Here is a 20255-nt window from a genome sequence, read left to right on the forward strand (position 1 = left end):
CCTAGCTTTTATGTTTGCTAAACAAATTCACCCATCCTTCAGCAAAGTATCAAGTCTGTACATGGGCAGTTACTCACAACTACCCTAGAATGAGGGAAGTGCAAATGTAATATTTTATTGGACTGGGTCCTTGGCCAATGAGAATAACCTCAGCAGACCTTTACTGATTTTCACCCGATTGGAATATTTTACTCATTACAATAGCAAATATTTAGGTCAAGTTAATGGCCTTTATACACACAAAAATATTTTTATTGGGAAAGAAACATTTGAATCACTGGTTCCTATTCTGACTTGGAAACTGCGAAGATCATATTTTTCTGCAGATACTAAGGGACTAACAAAAATAACTCAATTTCTTATATTTTCTGACATAATTCAGATTTCTTGAAAAATGTAATATGTTTAGAATTCTAAACAATATAGCATTTTATTATTTAAGGAACAGACAGAAGGATAGCACAGTGTTCTAATAGCTAGTCTGAGTTAGTCATGAAAGACTACTCTGTTTGGTTGCTCAAAAAAAAGTATTATGTACAACATTCAACAGTTATTAAAACAAGGTAACAAAATTGCATGTCTTTAATTATTCCTATATGAACAAAGACAGCGTTATCTCTGAATAGCGCCTTTGTACTTCTGCAGTTGACTGAACTTGTTTAAAACATCTTTACGCAATCCTCTGTCAACGTATGGCAAATAAGGAAATACTCTTATTTGTTCCTCCACTTAAGATAATTTTACCAGTCAGATTGGTATTTAAATGTATTAAATTGGTATTTATTGCAGGGTAATGAGATATTCTAGAACTAACACAATTTTGATTGCTTTGCCACAGATTAAATACTTGCTTGTTAGTATGTGAGCCCCCTCATTTCTCATGGTTTTGGTATCTTTTTTTAAAAAAAGGTGGCATGATAAATGAGCAGAAGAGAAATACTAAGTAAACTACAGCATCATGACACTAACTATACACTAATAGTATTAAACTTAAATGCTAAAGGATTACCAATTTGCCCTCAAGATCACTCCGTGAATGACTCCATCAGTATGACCCTCTGGCTCTCTGCAATGGCTCTGGAAAGCAACTGGCTAAAACCAACAGCTCAAATTTAGGCTTGGGAGCTGTACAAGCACTTTGGTATGGCCTGTTCAAGCAAATCCCTCCAACTGTAAGACCCAATTTAGATATTTTTCTAGTTATGACAGTTCTAAAATCCATCACAAAGCAAACAGGAAACAGCAGGATTACATTGTGAACGCATTTAAGCTTCACTTTTCTTAAAAAGAGGCAGTCTACTATTTGTCATGTGCTGTCTTACGGTCGATTAGTTACTTGCAGTACATCAAGAACAGAACAACTGACTTCAGAAGGTAGTTTAGTTAGTCCCCTAATCTAGCATCCCATGTAACTGAGTATGCAGCTTAAGAAAACTTTGAAGTGTGAAAGGAGGTCTACCTGTCAGCGATTTTGAAGCATAGAAAATATAGCCCTCCCTGTCCCCTCATTCTGTGTAACAGCACAGAATAAAAGCACCATTTCTGATCCTTTAAGTCTCTGAAATGTAACTTCAGGATCCCTAGATCTTTGACAGGCTTTTGGACATAGCAGAATTTCACTCTAAGGATGGTTTGCAATTAATTACTCATGCTGCTTAAAAGATTAGGTGCAATGAACACATTCTGCCAAGATTCTCCTCCTCCTTCGTTTACAGCTAATTGATTTTACGTGGATGGAATTCAGATGTACTAGTATCCTAGGGAAACCACATGCCTTCTTAATGAATCTACTGCTCCTGTAGTTGTGATGAAGGCAAAGCCAATAACATTGGGCATAGGGACACAGAAACTGAACAGCTTAAAAAAAAAGAACTGATGATCGATAACTAAAATCAGTACTTGGACATTCTTTTCCATAGGTACTTAGCATTAACAGATGCTTGAGCATTTCCTATCAGGAACATTCCTCCCTATGAGACATGCAACACCTAACATTAAATACCATGGATCAGGTCTTGCAGGAAATAACACTATAAATCATTATTAAATAAAAAATGCCAAAGGCCTTTGGTGTTTTGTTTTCTGATTTCTTGAACTATTTCCAACTGAGTTTTTTAAAGTTGGGTGGTTTTTTTTAACCCTTTATGATCACGTGTTCTAGAATCAAACTTGAGTGTGGGGTTTTTTTTAGTGAAAATGCATCTTTTCCTGTGATTATGGGACTTTGGCAGCTGGACCTTTCAGAAAAGTCATTTCATATCATGATTGAGAGTGCCATACAAGCCTGAAAGAATCCCTCTGCCTTACAAGACACCCTGCTAAAGTTGCAGCCAATAGAGACACTTACCCAATGCACTTGGACACCACACAGGGCTAGCTGATGATAGACCCTTCACTGTGTTCAGAGGTCTTGGTTTCAGAGTGACTTACACTGATTGCATCAAAGCCCCAAAGCAAATGCTCCAGACAGTGGTGGTTCACTACCCATACCCAGTTTTTCCCGGCAAAGCAGCTCCAGATAAAAGCTTCTGCCTGGCAGAGCTGATGCAAGTGAATTTGAGGGGGCAGAAGATCTGAGCCTGTCTGACCTGGGATAATTTGCATTCAAACAAAATAAATCCTGCTCAATTCCCATAGCAATTTTATTTTGCTATGAATAGCTCAGGCAACCCCAGTAATGAGGAGCTTGGGTTACATCTGATTGCCAACTGTACCTCTTACTAAGACGTTAGGTCAGTGGTTCCCAACCTTTTAATTTTCCTTCTTGGAGTATACATTCCTATGGATTAGTTACATGAGAGAGTGGTCACAAGGAATTCTGTAGGGAGCAAAGTATCAGTTTGGCTGATATTAGACACAGACAGACATATACATATGTTCAAATATCTATGTGGGAAGGAGAGAGGGGAACAAAAGAGCTTAGGCCGTTAGGGCAATGGAAAACAAGAAGCAAAGACAGCCCAAGAGTAAGAATGTTGGTCTTGTGCCTGGGTTATCTGGATTAGACTCCCAGTTTTTAAGCAATTCAGGTTCTCTGTTCCTTATTTCTCAGTTTTATGAGCACGGTTTTGTAAACAACCCAGTAAATGCTCAATAGAGACTTGGGAAGGGTCATATCTGACCCCAGTTGTGTTGTTCTATTAAAAAGCCTCAAGTTTTGTGACTATAAACTGCAGCCCCCGCATTCAGGACGCTTGTGTAGCTTGAGCTGAGATCCAGTGACCAGCTGCACTAAGCACAGAAGGTCACAGTATAGCTATGTATGTGCCACCTAGCAGGGCTCCATGCTGGCAGGAGCTCTTTTCAAAGACACATTCCTCAAACAAGGCTCTGCCTGTGACCTGTCCCTCATGCCATCACTGGATGGGCTTCTGCCATGTGACTCCCTTCACAGGAACAACAAAGCTACAATGGTAAGTGGCCCAGAAATAAGCAGTCACATTCACTGGAGTCTCAGAAGGTTGATAGGTTTGCTCATAGCCAGGAGTTGCCTTGCCATACCACTTTCTACTTTACACATGCCCATGAAGTGTGACTACTTAGAAGCACTGTGAAAGAAGAAGCAGGAAAGAATACATTTAATCTGCTCTTCTTTAGCTGTAATCCCCTCTTTGAAACAGGAGAGCAGCCTAGGTGTGTCCAAATAACCTTTTTTTCCCAAGAAACAGCAAATCAGTAAAACCTTGAGTACAGTTAGCATCCTTAACCCTGAAATACAGGGCAGCACCATCCCAAACATCTACTGATTTAAAACGAGACCTCACAATTTTATCAGTATTTCACATTAAAAAAACCTGTACAACAGCAACTCCATGTAACATTTATATAACCATACAAATATCCTTAGCATCCAGATCTGAGTTTACAATGGGCACTTGAATAAGAATGTAGTTATTTGCTAAGATAAATGTAGTAACTTACATCTATATGCCATGTGTGGGTAATGGTTCCATCAGTTCATGGCAGCCATGTCATGAAAAAGCCTTATATTTGTAGGCACCATTTACAGCCATAAGACCTGCCTTCACAATATTACATTGCCAGGTATACCATTGGTCCAAAGATTTTGTTTTCCTACTCGTAGTCAAATGCTACCAATCAGCAGTGCTCAGACATACTGCACTAATCCCTGTCCTGCTTTGAAACTGTGTACACCCATTCACACTCCTCTCTCCCACAAATCAGCCTGTGTTTCTGTTTTAAGGGAATGATGCACAAAGGTGGGCATGCTATAACTGCTCTGCTGGTGGAACTGTACTGAAATTAAAAGCAGGAAACTTGGATGGATTTGTCTCAGACTAGAACATTTTTAATACTGTTATAAATTAAAGTTTTCAGGTAAATAATTTTCAGTAAAATTTTCTAACTACAGAAGTCTCTGTAGTAGAAATAAATGTGATCACATGCAAAAATTGCCATTAAGAGGTCCTGGTTTGGTATTAAATAAAACATCATACCATAGCTGTCTTCCTAAAACAGAAAGACTAATGTTACCTTAATATTGGTTCAGATTTTCAGTATAAAGTGAGGTAAATCCATTCTTCAACCCAAAACATCAGTTTACATCTGACATCCTGTCTACTGACAGGGTCAGAGTACAATATACAGGTCTAAACCAGTACTTGGAGTGTTAACACAACAGCTTCCAGGTATTCAGATCCCTGTTTGACTTGTAGTTATGAATAGGCCTGCAGAACTAAACTGGTCACAAAAGGTTACACTGATCTTGCCATAAGCAGATTTTAGGATAAACCTGTGAATTATGTGACTGTTTAGTGGGGATGAGTCTTAAGAAAAGCATGAAAGATGGTGTGAGAGCTATTACTTATGTCCATAATAGAAATCAGTTCTATTATGCATCTCTGAGAAACAGAAATGAGAACAGAGGACAAAGAAAAAGCTGAGGAGAGGACATCTACCTACAGACTCTCACAGAAACTGCTCCAAGAAGTTAGCCTTTGATTTCTGTCTCAGCAAGCACCATTTGCTATGGTTTTCAAGCAAGTGAATAGCATTTCTTCACGAAAGCATTCGTGTAGTAGAGTGTTTTCACTGCACTACCTTACACATTAGAATCTCAAAATAAAGTCTGTGGAGCACCACAGATTTAAGTAACTCTGTGATGATCTCTGAGATAGCAGGCAATAAGAAAGATAAAGTGACAAAGGGAACGTTGTGCTTGAAAGCAACCTACTCTTCTGTGATATATTCTTTATATTACATTTGTAAAAAAAAATTAGAAATCAATTGCCACATACATTGCCATGATGTTAAACACTATCGGCCTTCTTACAGAAATAAAAATGGAGTCAAGTGAAGGGAGATACAATTACGGAATTTTTTGACACCTTAGCGTGCTCCAAAGTTATAAAAGGATGGTAAGAAAAAAAACAAAACCACAAAAAAACAGAAGACTTAGGAGGCAAAATTTCCTAAGCAGCTGACCTTTTTGTAATGAATCTACTGAGCAGTAGTAGGTTAAGCAAAGGTCACGGTAAGCACAGGTTAAGAAAAAAAGCTCCAAAAAGAGGAATGTGCTGTCAGAGTCACAGAGGCTCTGGGACATCAGGGAAGTGTGTAAGAATTACACACTTAAATCCCATATGCAATTCCTAGCCCAGATCCTGAGAGCACACTCTGCTCCATCCTGACAGCACGGAACACCAGACCCCAGTTTGCATCATGCCACCCAGCCAGTGCCTGCTCTCTTTGGGCTTAGGGTGTAACTTGAAAGAAGCACTGCACAGCTTAGTGACTGTTGCATCTTAAGCCCTTACTGAGAAACCAGGATACGCTTGGTGTGCTGAGAAGTGCTACAGAGGTCAAATAAGCAGTGAATCAAAGCATATAAACTCCCATAAACAAGAGATAATTTGTCTACTTTCATAAGCAAGAATTTAAAAAGTGAAAGTAAAAAATGACAAATGTGGTCGTCCCATTCCAAGTCTCTCTGAAGTGCCACATCACTTCCACAGCCACCGATTTTCCATTCTTAAATTCTAACTCTTCAGCTAGACCCTGTCCTCAAGGCCCTATCCTTCACATTAGTGTATTCTTGCCTTTTCCCCCAAACAATCTGTCTGCTCAGTGACCACTTAAGGGGTGCTACCTATCAAAAGAACACTGGCATGAAGGTGGTCAAGCCGTATTTGTACCTACACATTTTCCCACGTGCTTCCAGGAGTTAGTCTGCCACTTCTCAGTGTGAATTTGCACAGCTTGATGTGTCATCATGTGACTGTTCATGAAATTCATTTGGATCATCAGTCATTTACTGCACCTTTTCTTCTTTCCAGGTGGTAACGTAAACACAGAAAAGGACAGAAGGACCTCTTGTTGTGAAATACTTCCTAACCTCACAGCATGTTACACTATACACTCCTCCCACAGCATAAAACCAGCAGTGCTACTGTGCTATGGAAGTAAATTAGTCACAAATAGCACAACAGGGAACTTAAAATATTTGGAACGCATACCATTTAGTCAAGAAATGCCCACCCTTGCTGTCTGTCAGGAACAAGGAAATTGAAAGCTTTGTAATTTTAAACTGCCCAGCAGTTGCTACAGATCAAACATCTTGCTGTGGAGAGCTAGCATGCACAAGAACACTGGTATGATAAGAGAGGGTTTAAACTACACTCCCTATCCTGTTAGAATAGTTTCAGCCCAAAATTCCACATTCAATCACCCCTGTCCAGGGCTTCTCTTTATACACATTCACTGCACCCCTTGAAAGGACTAGAATAGGACACTGAACTTTCATTGCTTTAAATTATTTATACTCTTATTAATTCTCACAAATTTAAGATAAATACGATTTTTTTTAAGTAAATACATTTTATAAGATAATTTACAGACTTTTAAAGGCTTAGTCCTTTAACTTATATTAACATATGATGATAGACATAATGCAAGACCAATATATGTCCTCTACATTATAGCTTTTTGCAATAACACTACATCCTTCCACTTACTACAAAAATCAGCCACAAATCACATCCAGCACAAATCACATCTTTAAAATAATGTCTGTCTCTGGAAGAACTATGAATTGTAATTACTGTGCTAGCACAATATAGTTATCGAACAGCAGAAGAAACAACAGCTGTAAAGAGATTGTGCAACTTTATAGAAATACAAATATATTAATATTCACAGACAATGGACACTGAATTGCACTGTCCTTTATAAAATCAAGATTAAGGGATTGGCACCAATTCAGTGCATTGGCATAGATATGTATGTATACATCAATTTCTCTTCCTTTTAAATGGCAAGTAAGATTTAAAAAAAAGTCAGGTCCAGAGGCTAAGCTGTCATTGAAGGCTTGTGGCATATTTTGGAGGTATTTTGGAGCATGTGGGCACCATTCAGAGCAGGCTAATGGTGAGAAGGAAACATAGCCCCACAGAGAAATGCTGCCTATCATCTTATGTTAGACCTAACACAGAAGTAGGGCTGAGGAGGTAGTGACCTTTGCTACATACGAATGCTAGCTTGTTGAAGACAGACCTTCATTATGGAGGAACAGCATTTCCTTCTGTTTTGTTTTTCACATTATAGCATGTTCCTGACTTTCCCAAACTGTAACCTTCAAAATTATTAAATAAACCATGTGAATAGCCACAAAAACATAAAAATAGAAAAAAAAAAATAAATAAAAAATACTATTCCCTCAACCCCCAAGCTATTTGCACATAGTTTAGTGTAGTGGTGCTATTCTGAACACCAGAAAGCTAGTTTTCAGGAAATGCTTGGAAAATCACAACAAAAATAAACTTCTCATAGCACTATAACCCAAAATCTGAGAACCTGTAAATAGAACCAGTGCAATATTCATAGGTCAGGACAGGTCTGATACATTTTTTAACAGAGTTCAACTTTCTATGGTAATCTATTAGCCTTCTGATTTGGTTTCTGGTTCAAATTGTCGTCATTTCATTGGTGTTTCACCTGTCACATAGGCTGATGGGGAAAGCAAGCCTTTGTCACCACACCATTAGGCTGATGTTAGCAATGACCAATGACACCAAGGATATGCTGTTCTGCCATGATTCCCACCTTGTATTTAAGCAAGACCTGCAGGACTCCCTGTGCCTTAAACAGCTAAAATGACCACCTAGGACTCTCTGGCAGGCAGAGGATTCACAGGAATCAGAGCAATCAATTATTTCTGTAACAGACTACATGTTTTCCTTTCTGCAATTGCTCTTGCAAATTGGCTCTCCTACCAAGAGTGGAGGATGAATGTGATCTTGCCTCCTACAGGTATTCCCAGGATGACAAGTGATTACATCCTTGCACATTTTCATAGGTCAAAAGCCATATATGAAGTCAATCTCCTGTCTAACAAGGGAAACGAGCCTCAAAAGCTACTTTCCTCTTTTACTGCCAGTGCCAGACTTGATTTTATCAGCACTTGATTGAGATAAGGCTAAGTACTACAAGCTGTAGGTGAAGGCCATAAACCAGCAAATAACCTGTCAATAAGTATAGAAGATACTGTGCTGCAAGAATCAGTAGACATCAGCTGCTCCCTTGTGTCTCAGCCTGGCAATAGTATCTTTTCCACCCCTTTGCTCAAGATTTGGCTGACAGAAACAGGATAACAATCTGATCATCTGTATGTGATGTTGGGAGTGCAAAAAATATCCATAGGGTCTTCAGCATGGTTTCTGACATGAAGAAAAGCCAGCAAACAGAGAAAAATAAGGAGGCTGGAGGTACTGTTATAGGCTGCATCTACAGTGATTTCACAGAGATCTACTGCAAACAGCTTTATCCATTGTACAACTTTTTTACAAGTGTTAATAAGAAATTAAACTGAGTAGCCATATTTTTAGAAAAGTTGAACTTTCTCTACCAACACTGTGCTACTGCATTTATATCCACTCCTTACCATGACCAATTTATACTTTAATTACATATTAACTTGAAATATTTCTTGAGGTTCAGTCTAGCCTAATTTTAAGACTATTTTGATGACTTCTTCCTAGAAAAAGAATGAATGAGTAGCACAAGACAAGCCTGGCCAGGACAGAATTATTTTAAATGCTCACTCTTTTCATTGAGATGCAATAATTCCATTAAGAAAAAGCAAATCTGTTTTTAATATCAGTATTTTAAAAATCCAGTTATGTTCTGGTGTTATATAAATTCTATATCTCATGGCAAAGAAACTGCAAATCTGAAGAGCAATCCATGTTTCATTAGTTTGTGTATTCTGCCACAGAATATAATAGTATGTTCTTAAATTAGTTGGAAGCTGCATGGTGCTGTAGAGTATAAAAACAAAAGTGAGCATTCAAGCTAGGTCAAGCATATTTTGTATAGGTCCATTAAAAATCTGATGCCATTAATATTAATAAAGATGTTGAGACACAAAAGTCCCTCAATTAACATATATTAGACAGGCAGGCACAAGCATTCAAGTGATCCCACTGTGAACAGCAAGAATCCCATCCTCAAAGAATAAAGCCATGAGTGTGCTGTGTACATAGTGGGGCAGCTAGGAACGCTAATGCCACAGCAGAGTGAAAAGGCAACACCCTACTGTCTGTGCAAGTAAATATCACTTTATTGCCTCAGCTTCCTCTCCTATTAAGCAGGTTTGTGTTGGGCCTTCTTATTCCACTAAGAATAAGTTCAAGACCTATTATCTTTGCCGTCATACTTTTTTCTTTTACTATTTTTTTGGCAGGAACTAGATGGGCAGCTACATATGGGATTCAGGAAAAGGATTTTCATCTGACTGTGCAACTTGTTTGCAGATTTCCCTAGCTTATGAACCAACATTGTAAAAAAGAAATTAACTTGCATGTTCCAGAAATTACTCTGAATAATGGTTCCCACGGTACTGAGCTTCAACCATCAAGACTCATTCACTTGCATATGACCTGATTATTTGACATTTCTTCACCCTCATTCTTAGTGACTTCCAAGCATGATAAACAATAAAAGGTTACTGATGTCAACCTATTATGAGCCAGGATGCTGTTCTCATCTAACACACAGTGAAGGCAGTACTGAAGCTTAATTAATACATGTTTGTAAATTGTGCTCAGCTGCAAGGCATTGCTATTTCAGGTTTCCTCTGTAAATGTTTACCTTGAAGCTTTAGTCAATGCTATGCTGTCTGAACCAAAGTTAAGTTCTGCTTCCATCAGCTATTCACATAGCTGGTCAAATCACTGTCAGAGCAAATCAACAGGAAATTCCTTTAGCATACCGTAATTTATGGTAGACCTGCAGCAACAGAATTGGGATTAAAACAGGATAAGAAAAGGCAAGAAAGAACCAACATTTCTGCTCCCAGTGACATGATCAGAAAGACAGAGGAAAACCTTGTTTGTAATGGAATTATCCATTAAAGTTCAATTCAGATACCATTTAAGGGCTACCGGCAGGCTTCCTTAACACAAAATGAGTGGGTTTTAGAAAAAAAAGGAGACTTAAGTCTGACTTTAAGCTGATATAGCTTCCTAGATCCACTGCTAGCTCTCACAGCAGAGATAATTAAGTTTAACTCCCCTCCTGCCAGATCACTGAGAGAAGACCATTACAAAGTGAGGCCACATAATGCTAACTTGACAGGAGTCAAGTCAGAGGGAACACTTTCTGATGACTAAAACGGCTGCTGACTTCAGTAGGGCTGCTGTCAGGTTATCACTGGACACTGCAACTTCCAAAAAGAGAAAGCAGGTGTTTTCTAGAAAATCCCTAGAGAGCTATAAATCTCTTAAGTCAACAACATTACTCATGCTCAGGAGAGATGAAATCAGATGCAAATAAAAAACTGAATTGTCTGAAAGAGGTGACTGATATATTATTGGCATCACAGCTCTAGATGCCTTTGTTTAGAATAACCCCAGCTTTTATCATGCCTTCATTCATAGACAGAAAATTTTAAAATCACAGACATTGAGAACAGTCTTTAGACCTTCATTCTTCATTTAAGGTAACAGTGACTAACAAAAACTGTAGGTGCCAAAATGACTGAGGGACTCGTGGAGCTGGTAACAAAATCCCAGTGACCATCCAAACTGGTTATGACTGGGCAACATACATTGAATTGAAGTCAAGTCCCTGACTGAGTACAAATCATGAAGCTGTCATCAGCATCAGGGCACTTGTTTTGGAGAGGCTAAGGAGGGCATAAGTTTGGGGGGAAATAAAAATGTTAAAGAACAATTTTGATACTACTGTTTGCTCAAATCAAGTGGACTCATTGGCAGGGCAAGGGCACAATCAAAACACTCTTGTGCTTACCACTCACTCTACTGCTGTGTGTCAGGTACAGAGCTCTAGGAGGAGGCTGCCTGAGTTGGACTTGAATTGAACTACAGCTTTACAGACTGTCATTGTGTTTTGGGTAAACAAGAGCCTTTACGCTCCAGGTCTGCAAACCTGGTATCTTCCTCAAACACTTCTGAAGTGGAGGAAGAAGGGGAAAAAGACAGAAACAAAACCTTGTTTAGGTTAATTATTACTGACTGAAAGCTGCTATTACTTACTAGAATCTGCCTCTAAAAACAGAGATATTTTAGATGTTGGGCAGCTCACGCTGTGCAGAAGAGACCATGTTGCATCTCAGCAGCAGAGATGGTATGGTCCAAATGAAAATAGTGGCGCTTAAAATAAAAATCCTCATTTACATCAAAGACATCCTGTTATGAAGAGGTCAAGTCTGTGCAGACAGGTCATCCTCTCCTGACCCTTATGAGGGCATTTGACTATAAGCTTCTCTCTAATGGACTAGGGAAAGTGTGGGAACGAAGCTTTGTGGAAAGACTTTGCTATGGCAAGAAAAATGCTGATGTTTGAAGTATAGATAGAGTCTATTAATTCCTTTAGAAGTTACAGTAAGACCGCTGCTTAACAAGAAAAGCCAGGATGAGCTGCCTATCTATGTACAAATTGATGGCTCTCTGTTTCTGGAACTGCTTTAAGGGTACAAGCATCAGTGCTCACAACAGCCTGAAGTTTGCTCTGAAACACACCAAGGAATAATTTCTATGCTTTAATTGTGAGCTGAGAGATGATGGAGGAGGCAACAATGACTGAAAGGACCATCTCCTGTGAGCAGCCTTGCAAGATGCTCTTCACCACTGCATGCAGCCTGATGAAGTCAAAGTGCTCCCAGTGACACAGTATTTCCTCTATGCATGTTCAAGGGTTCCAGGGTTTTTTTAATATAAAACCTAGAAGAAATTTGATCTCTATTACTTTTCCTGTCCAGGGGAAGCAGATTATTTTTCCATCATTAATCCTATTTAATTCCATTTCTTACCCATCAGCAATCAGTAGGGTCAAAATGCCTGAGAACACTGTCTTTGTCTTGAAAAGCTAAAGCCAGAGTTAAACAGAAAGTGGATCAGACAGATATGGAGAAGGGCAATCAATAATCTAATCACACAATTCATTCCCCACCAGCAGTCAGTTCAAGGCTGAAACCAGAAACAGTGTCTTGTTTGTGTCTGCTATAGTTTAAAATTTCTTCAAGAATATGGCTTTTTCCCATTGTCACCTCATTTTCCTGCAGAATTTTTTTCTTATTTTCATCTGTACCGTATTATGGAACGAATAAAGGCAAAATGTCTATCAAAGCAGTGGAAAAAATTATGATCCTGTAAAATACAGTTTGTGTCTTACAAAGGATGGATACATAATGGTGTGTGAATACAAAGAAAGTCAGAAAACTCCTATGCTGGATGCTGTTCCTGTTATGCTAGTACAATGGCAGAAAACATAGCAGTTGTATGTTGGCTTGTGGATGGACTAAAAATAATTTTGAGAATGAGTCAAATCACCAGTTCTACACATAGTTTCTGTTCAAGGTCCCACTGGGCCAAATTTTGTCCTATTTTTACAGCTGTAGATTTCTAAAATTTGGAACAGCAATTATTTTGTACTTTTACCAGCAGCCTGGCTCACTGATTTTGATGGGCATTCGTTTGCCCGAGAACCGTGGGATTTGTCTCAACATATTTAATTGGACTTAAAAGTGTGAGCTTTAGGAATAAGAGGCTGTTGTTAGCATGAGCTTAAATAATGCTAGTACAGTGTGCAATTAAACAACGACAAAGAATGGGTACATGAGTTGCCTTGCCTGTCTACCTCTGGCAGACTGTGCTAAGAAGCTTGAATTTTGTGGCTTCTTTGATACTTTGAGCAAAGTCCTGCCCTCAGACAAGCATACACAACTTCCATTGAATTAATACATCTGTTTATCTCTCAGTGATACATCTAACCCTTTCTCCAGTTATAGACTCCTCTGACAGCTCAGCAAGTGTAACATGATTCATCCTTGCCTCCTTTTTCTCTTCCCTTGACTAGACACTAACATAACAGAACTTGAGAGAAGAGAAAGAGGCCCTGTATAATGAAAGATTCAATCACATCTTACCAAAAACAAAAGAGGGCACTAGCTAGTGAATGAAACTGAAGCTGACTCCACTCTTCCAACTGAGATACATAAATGAAAGGGAGAGAATGGCCCACATTCACCTCTAATGTAAGCAGGTGCAGCCTCTGGTGCCTCCATACTAGTGTGTTTGCTCAGTGCTGAATTTGGCCTGAACAATAAAACTGTGTATCATATAACTGTAAAGAACCTGAACTGTTCCACTGGACTGTACTGATTTTCTCTCTGGCTCAGAATAAACATGGCATTCTCTTGTATTCTTCCCTGCTATACTGTGTGACTGCAAAAAACTCACTTTATACAGGAGATTATGTATACATAGACCTAACATTAGCAGCACATAAGGAGACAGAAAGGAAACAAAAACTAGCGTATAAAGAGAGATAAACAACACACAGTTTATATACAGAAGAGAGTAGTAAAGCTTTTAGAGACAATATAAACATGAAAGTGGAGTTAAAGATGGTGAACCTACCATAGATACCTGTTTTTAAGGCAGATGAGATAGCACATAAGAATGGGCAAAAGAAATGAGGTAGGAATCCAGGTAAGGCCACACGGCGTTAAGTCCTAAAAAATATTTCTGATTTTAACAGTGGCCAGCACCATCTCCTTCAGAAAAACTGAACCACACCTGCATTCTGTGGATTTGGCATTGTCTGCCTCCAAATTAGATAGCTAAAGGCAATTGTAAGTTATAATATATTGCTAAATATTAATAGTAATATAAATATACAATTAGAATCAGTAAGAATTACCTCATCAGGACTTTGGAAAGAAAACTGAATTTGGGAAGAATGAATAGCTTCAACTAGAGAATGTAAACAGGATGAAGCAGCAAGACAAGCAAGTGGCCTGGATATATCAATTGGGAGAGTACAAGCGATTGAAGGGAACTCCAAGAAGTCATGCTGGAGTAACAGAAGAGTTTTATTTAAAGTATTAATGAGTATCAGGGGAGAAAGGAGTTGAAAAATTTACATTGATTTCTATTTGGGCCACATTAAGATAATGCCAAAGAGAAAGACTGGGTTTGTATTTATTAACATAAATGAACTCATTGACCCAAAGTTGTAAAAGCTAAAACCCCACACCTGAGAGTCAGAATGTATTAACATATGAAAATTAAAGGAAAAAATATTATCACAACTTCTATGGAAGGACTATATCTCCACAGATAGTCCAGAACACATATTTTCTGAAGGTGCACAAAATACGCAAATTTTTTAGCTTGTTTGAAAAAATGGCTGAGCAAATCTGTGTGATGTACATATAAGCCTGAATTGTAATAAAACAGTCATACTCTGTCATGGCTAAGTAAGTATGAGCTGCTACTCAATGCCTGATGGTGTAGCAGACACTGGAAGATCTAAATAAGATAATTTCTCTTTAAAAATGAAAATAAATAAATAAATCACTATTTTCTTAGAATTATAGAATCATAGAATCATTTTTGGTTGGAAAATACCTTTAAGATCGAGTTCAATTGATGCTCTAGCAAATAAAGAATTCTGGCTGGAAAGGGCAGAAGACACAAGAAAGCAAGTTTCCTGTTGAAAATGAAAGCACCTAGACATTTGATGATGAAAAGGCAAGAGACAGTACTCATCTTAAACTTGTACACATTCTCCTAGAAAGCTAACTTGGTGTATTAAGAGTAGTTATTTAGAGAAAGATAATAGATCCAGCTTTGTCTTCTGGCAAATCAAGAAAATGGTGTTGACTATGGAAAACCAACAAATCAGCATAAAAATGTGAGGCCTTACTGTCAACTGAGGTATTAAAATATGACTAAGATACACACACAACTCTTAATAGGTCTATGCCAAAGCAACAAATTCTTGCTCCTTTCCAGTGTTAAGTTAAGGTCATCCTGTCTAACAAACTATTTCATATAGACTTTCTCAAAAGTCGACTCTGCAGGCAATGGCAGATAACAGACAGCTGAATGACTGAATACTCTAGGTCATCCAAAAAATTAGATCAAAGAGTCCCTGTAGTCTATTGAAATGCAATTGCTTCCAAATCACATTGTGGTGTTCCAGGCTTGAAAGAATGGGTCACTGCAGTTTCATTGTAGAGAAGCTATTGCTAATGAAAGGAACAATGGAAAGATTAGTGCTACCAACCATATAGAAGAAACACCACTTTCGGTTTAATTGCAGTGAACAAAGCAAATAGGAAAGAAGGGCAACCAAGTGACAAAAGTAGTTGGTGCAAAGAGGATATAGAAGCTATTCACAAGGTTCTCTTGATCAGAGCACAGCATCCAGACTTAACATATGATTACTGAATTTGGATCACAGTAAAAAATGACACAGTTGTCATTATAGACAGCTGACAACATATTTTTAAGAAGGCAGTCTTGCAGACTGAAAGACTAAGAATCCTGTTGATAACTTTCCTAGCATTCATTAGGTGAACTGCATTTAATAAATTGATTGGGAGAAAGGAACAATTATACTTCATTTGTGATACCTACTCTGCAGGAGGTTATTATAAGCAAAGGTTTTACTTCGCTTAGCAGTTTAAAATAACAATTCAAGGTAAAATCTATTGAACCTTAGAAGTGATTAAAGACAGACACTCTGATTGGTGATCACCTAGGTACTGAAAAAGGTTCTGCCATAATAAATTTGTTCATGCCAAAGTATTAATTCTCTTTTCGTCAGTTGCTGGACCTTTTTCTAAGTGAAGCTTACCAGTCATAACAATCTTTATGTCGAGACAGTGGTAAAAGATCCATTTCAGTCTCAGTTAAGATCACCACATTCTGTTTCTCTGTGACCTGAGGCAGACTTGAGCCTTCCTTCTCCAGACAAGACTTGACAAGCTCAGCTTCACTTAGCTAATAAAGCGTGTTAAAAAACAAAATGTGACCAAATGGGAAATCACACAAACTGTAACTGTTGTGTGTATGGAGACCACTTATCTTATAGGACAAGATAAACACTGCAATAAATGAAAAGTTTTTTTTTTCTGAATAAATATGGCAAAAAATCTAGCAATTGTGAAAATTAAGCTTCTACAGAAAAAACTAAACATATCCAACAATAATGGTTCAGCACTACAAACACAACTTAAGAAGCAAAAGCAAGCTTCATTCCAGTTCCTGGCACCTGCTCCAAAGTCACACTTGCAACTGCTCAAATGAACTATAAGAGATTAGTTCTTGCTGAGGGGGAATAAAAATAAACAAATTAAAAAAAAATAAATTAAAAAAGTAGAGCATTAAAATATAATCCAGATTACTTCAACCAGTTATCAGTCAGTATTCAACAGCTCTTCCTAATGAGGCACCCTCTTCTCCAGACACTGATTACTCCTTCAAAGGAAACACTGGGTGTCTCAAGTGCTCCTTTTTTTGATCCCATCACACAGTTTAATGGCCCTTATGTACAAGCACTTTTGCAAAACAGATTTTTAGAGGGTGACCCAACATATCCTCTGGACCTCAGTCAACCACAAAGCATACAGATAACTTCATATACCTAACGCCTAAATGTCAGTACTTTAATATGCATCCATAAGAGATTGTTTTGCAAGTGCAAGGGCTTAAGCCTAATAAACATAAATAACTATTAATTCTATAGGTTATTCTTCTGAATTACATCAGTAAAGACTTCTCTGCAAGCAACAAGCACTGTCAAACGTATTTTGTAAAAATAATTTGCAAGTAATAGTTTTTCATAAACTTGGATGACAGCCCTATCTACTATCATTGCATATTTTCTATTCACACAGTCATAGGATATCAACTAATCAAGGCTTATAAACCCAAATAAAGTTGGAATTGTCAAAAGAAATGAAGAAAAATTGGTTCATAACTCATGCTGATCTAGGCAATTCACCCTTCCTTAAAGCAGTTGACAAACTCAAGTATATTTTTATTCATAAGAGTTCACAAAGGCAGAAAGAGCATTTACCTAAAGAGCAAGCAAACATGGAAAAACTGTCACAAATTATAATAAATGAAAATTCTTGTGGGATAATTACTAAGACTACCAGCCAGTCTTCTGTTTTGTTGTTTGTTTGTTTGTTTCCTGAAAGACTGTGATCAAAACATACAAAGGGTGTGATGCAGTTCATTGGCTATAACTAAACATCATCAGTTAAATGCAATAGCAACTAGCGCTATCAGGAAAACCATCACATGGTGTATGACATCCTGAATATTATATGAATCACATACCTTCAGCTACTGCTTCACACATTAAAATAGTTTTAATGCCGATTTGTTTTAATTAAACACTTACCAAGCCTACACATGTAGATATTGCTACTGAAGAGGTGCTGTCATTCCTTATAAATCCCTGGTAGAAACACTGCTCGATTTCATGTTCCTGAGAATCTGAGACTCCATCTTTCCCGAGTACCTGGACAATAAAACTGTTGCTTAAAATGGTTGAAGGTTTAAGTTCTAAGTGAAGTTCCTGTCCAAATGCTGAAAATTTGTAGTGCAAGGAACTCCTCGAACTCTGAGTTGATCTCTTTTTCCTAGTACTGTGCAAAACATCATGTGAAATGTATGATCCACTGGAATCCACTTTGACAGGTGTCACAAATACATAATCTGTAATAATAAAAAGTTAACAATCAGCTTTTGTATCCACCAAACAACATAAGTGTAATTCTAATATGTTAAGCATCAGGCTTGCAGTACGGCATGAAGCATTCCGTCATTTGGGAAATGGCCTGAAAGCTTTGCAGGCTATTTGTGTATAGGCTTGACTACATAAATTCACCCTTGTAAGCCACACAGGCCCTCAAAGAGTGTTTGTTTCCTTTCTGCCCCACTGAGAGATACAGACTAAGTAGCATAGCTGTGAACATTCCCACAATTGCTTTTCTGAAGACATTTGTCATCACCAGCAGATCTGTAGATTTTCCCCTCCCGCTGTATTAATTGCTGTCAAATGTGAAGGCTGCTCTGGTTTCAGAGGTTTTCTTTCTCCTTTCCTAGGAATGCAGCAAATATTATATCACTGTAGGGGTAACCATGACTGAGACTTTGTAGAACTGTCCCACTTGTTCAAATGGATTAACAGATTAATTTATTAATGCCTTAACTGACTGAGAACTCATCTCTTTCTGGTGACTTGATTAGACTGGGTTTCAAATTTTAACTGACCTTCTGCAGAAAGAGATTACATCCTACCTAATAACCTTTAGTCAGCCATTGCTAATTGCATGTCAAAGAAGTTTATTGTTTTGGATAAAATATATGAAAAATTACAAAACCATTTGTAAAGAGAAGACTAAGATCTACTCACAACCACTTAAGAGGGAAAAAAATAAAGGGCATGATTCAGCTAGCTGCATAAGCAGGTGCCTAGCTTGAAGTACATGACCATTGCAGTTGATCTAGCCATACAGGGATTACTTGTATCCTGGAAGCTGGGTCTGAATTTTAGCCATTTATTGAACTAGGACTTTCGCACGTATTCCTGGTTATGAGAGTCATTATGCTGAATAAAATGCTTCCCAACTTAATTTCATTTTTGAGCTGTATTTCTCTCTACATAAAGATGCCCATGCATTTTACAGTAAAACATTTAATTTCTCTTCCTAAATGGAAATAACACCATTAAAGACAAAAACCCTCTCCTTCTTGTGCTGTTACAGATGTTGCAAAAACTATCAATCTCTTGCCTGAATAGACTTCATTTGACACACATTACACTGAAAACATAACCAGTGATAGGTTGTATTTCCTTAGACGGTGGAAACAATATATCAAGAACTTTCACTTTCCCTGTGGTGTTAATCAACGGCAGAAGTTGAGGACGCTGAGCAGGCTAGTGGCCAAAACATGCAAGCAGCTGCTGGAAAGAGGGAATCCCCCAGCGAGCAGACAATAGGGTGCAAGTGAGTTTCCTTTCTGCACCCTGGTGTGGTTCTCTATTGTACTTCGTTTCCCCTCACACCCAATAAAAAGCATATGCTGTGCTTCAAACTCCTCAAACTCATCAGCATCTAAGTGCGAGTCTCTGCAACTTGGGAACAAACAGCTCCTGAGCTCTCACTCACTGTCCCTTCTCTCCAGGTTTGTTTCCCCTCAGCCTGCAGTGCACAGCTTCTTCTGCTCTCCCACCCAAGTCTTTTCATTACTTTTGTCTCCTTGCTTCTGTAACAGACACACGAGGTTTTGTTGTTGTGGGTACATATACATTAATCTTTCTAATTGCACACGTCAACATGGATGTATTTACCATCTCATTCTATTGTAGCTTTGCTGCTACATACCATGCCTTCTAGCTTTTGCACACAGGGCTTAACAATTTAATCTCTGACCATAGTCAGCTACTTCTAAACAGCAACCAACTCTTTTTCACTCCATGGTCCCCAAACACTGTGGCTTCTTCCCGTTAAATGCTCCATTCAAAACAAACAAACAGACAAACCAAAAACCAACACAAATCCAAGCAAATGTGCATTTACACAGATATAGAAAGAGCTATACAAACCATGATTCAATTCACTGATGCTATCACTGGTTAAAGTTGCTGCACGAGACATGCAACAGAGGCAGCACAGCTGAAGGGTCTGCAAGAGAAAAGAAAAAAAAAATGGAGAGAGAGAGAAAGAGGAGTATTGGGCGAGATGTACTTGACAAGGGAAGGCAGAAAGACAAGGCACCAGAAACTGTGCAGTAACCTGGTATGAAAGTACACTAGGTGACTGCAAAAGAAAGTGCTGTCGACCTGCCTTCACAGTGCTTCCAAGCCACAGGAGGGTCGGGAATTGCATGGAGCTGCCGCTGAGAATCACAACAGGTAAAATCCAGACGACAAGCAGGAGACAGTCCATGTTCCACCGCGCACCTGGTGTG

At 38.4% G+C, this 20255-nt stretch overlaps 1 protein-coding gene across 1 annotated transcript in view; it reads right to left on the reverse strand.

The window, feature by feature from the left end:
- ADAMTS18 (ADAM metallopeptidase with thrombospondin type 1 motif, 18) overlaps positions 1-19960 on the reverse strand; it is a 72746-nt gene extending 52786 nt beyond the window's left edge. Inside the window, exons 1-2 of the mRNA XM_010006186.1 lie at positions 19891-19960; positions 17680-17996 (exon numbers count right to left, since the gene is read on the reverse strand). Coding sequence (XP_010004488.1) covers positions 17680-17996; positions 19891-19942 — 369 coding nt within the window. The 5' untranslated portion in view covers positions 19943-19960. The remainder of the gene's footprint in view (positions 1-17679; positions 17997-19890) is intronic.
- Between the last annotated feature and the right edge of the window lie 295 nt (positions 19961-20255).

The sequence above is a fragment of the Chaetura pelagica genome, unplaced genomic scaffold, assembly GCF_000747805.2.
Source record: "Chaetura pelagica isolate M959 unplaced genomic scaffold, ChaPel_1.0 scaffold139, whole genome shotgun sequence".
NCBI lineage: Eukaryota > Metazoa > Chordata > Aves > Apodiformes > Apodidae > Chaetura > Chaetura pelagica.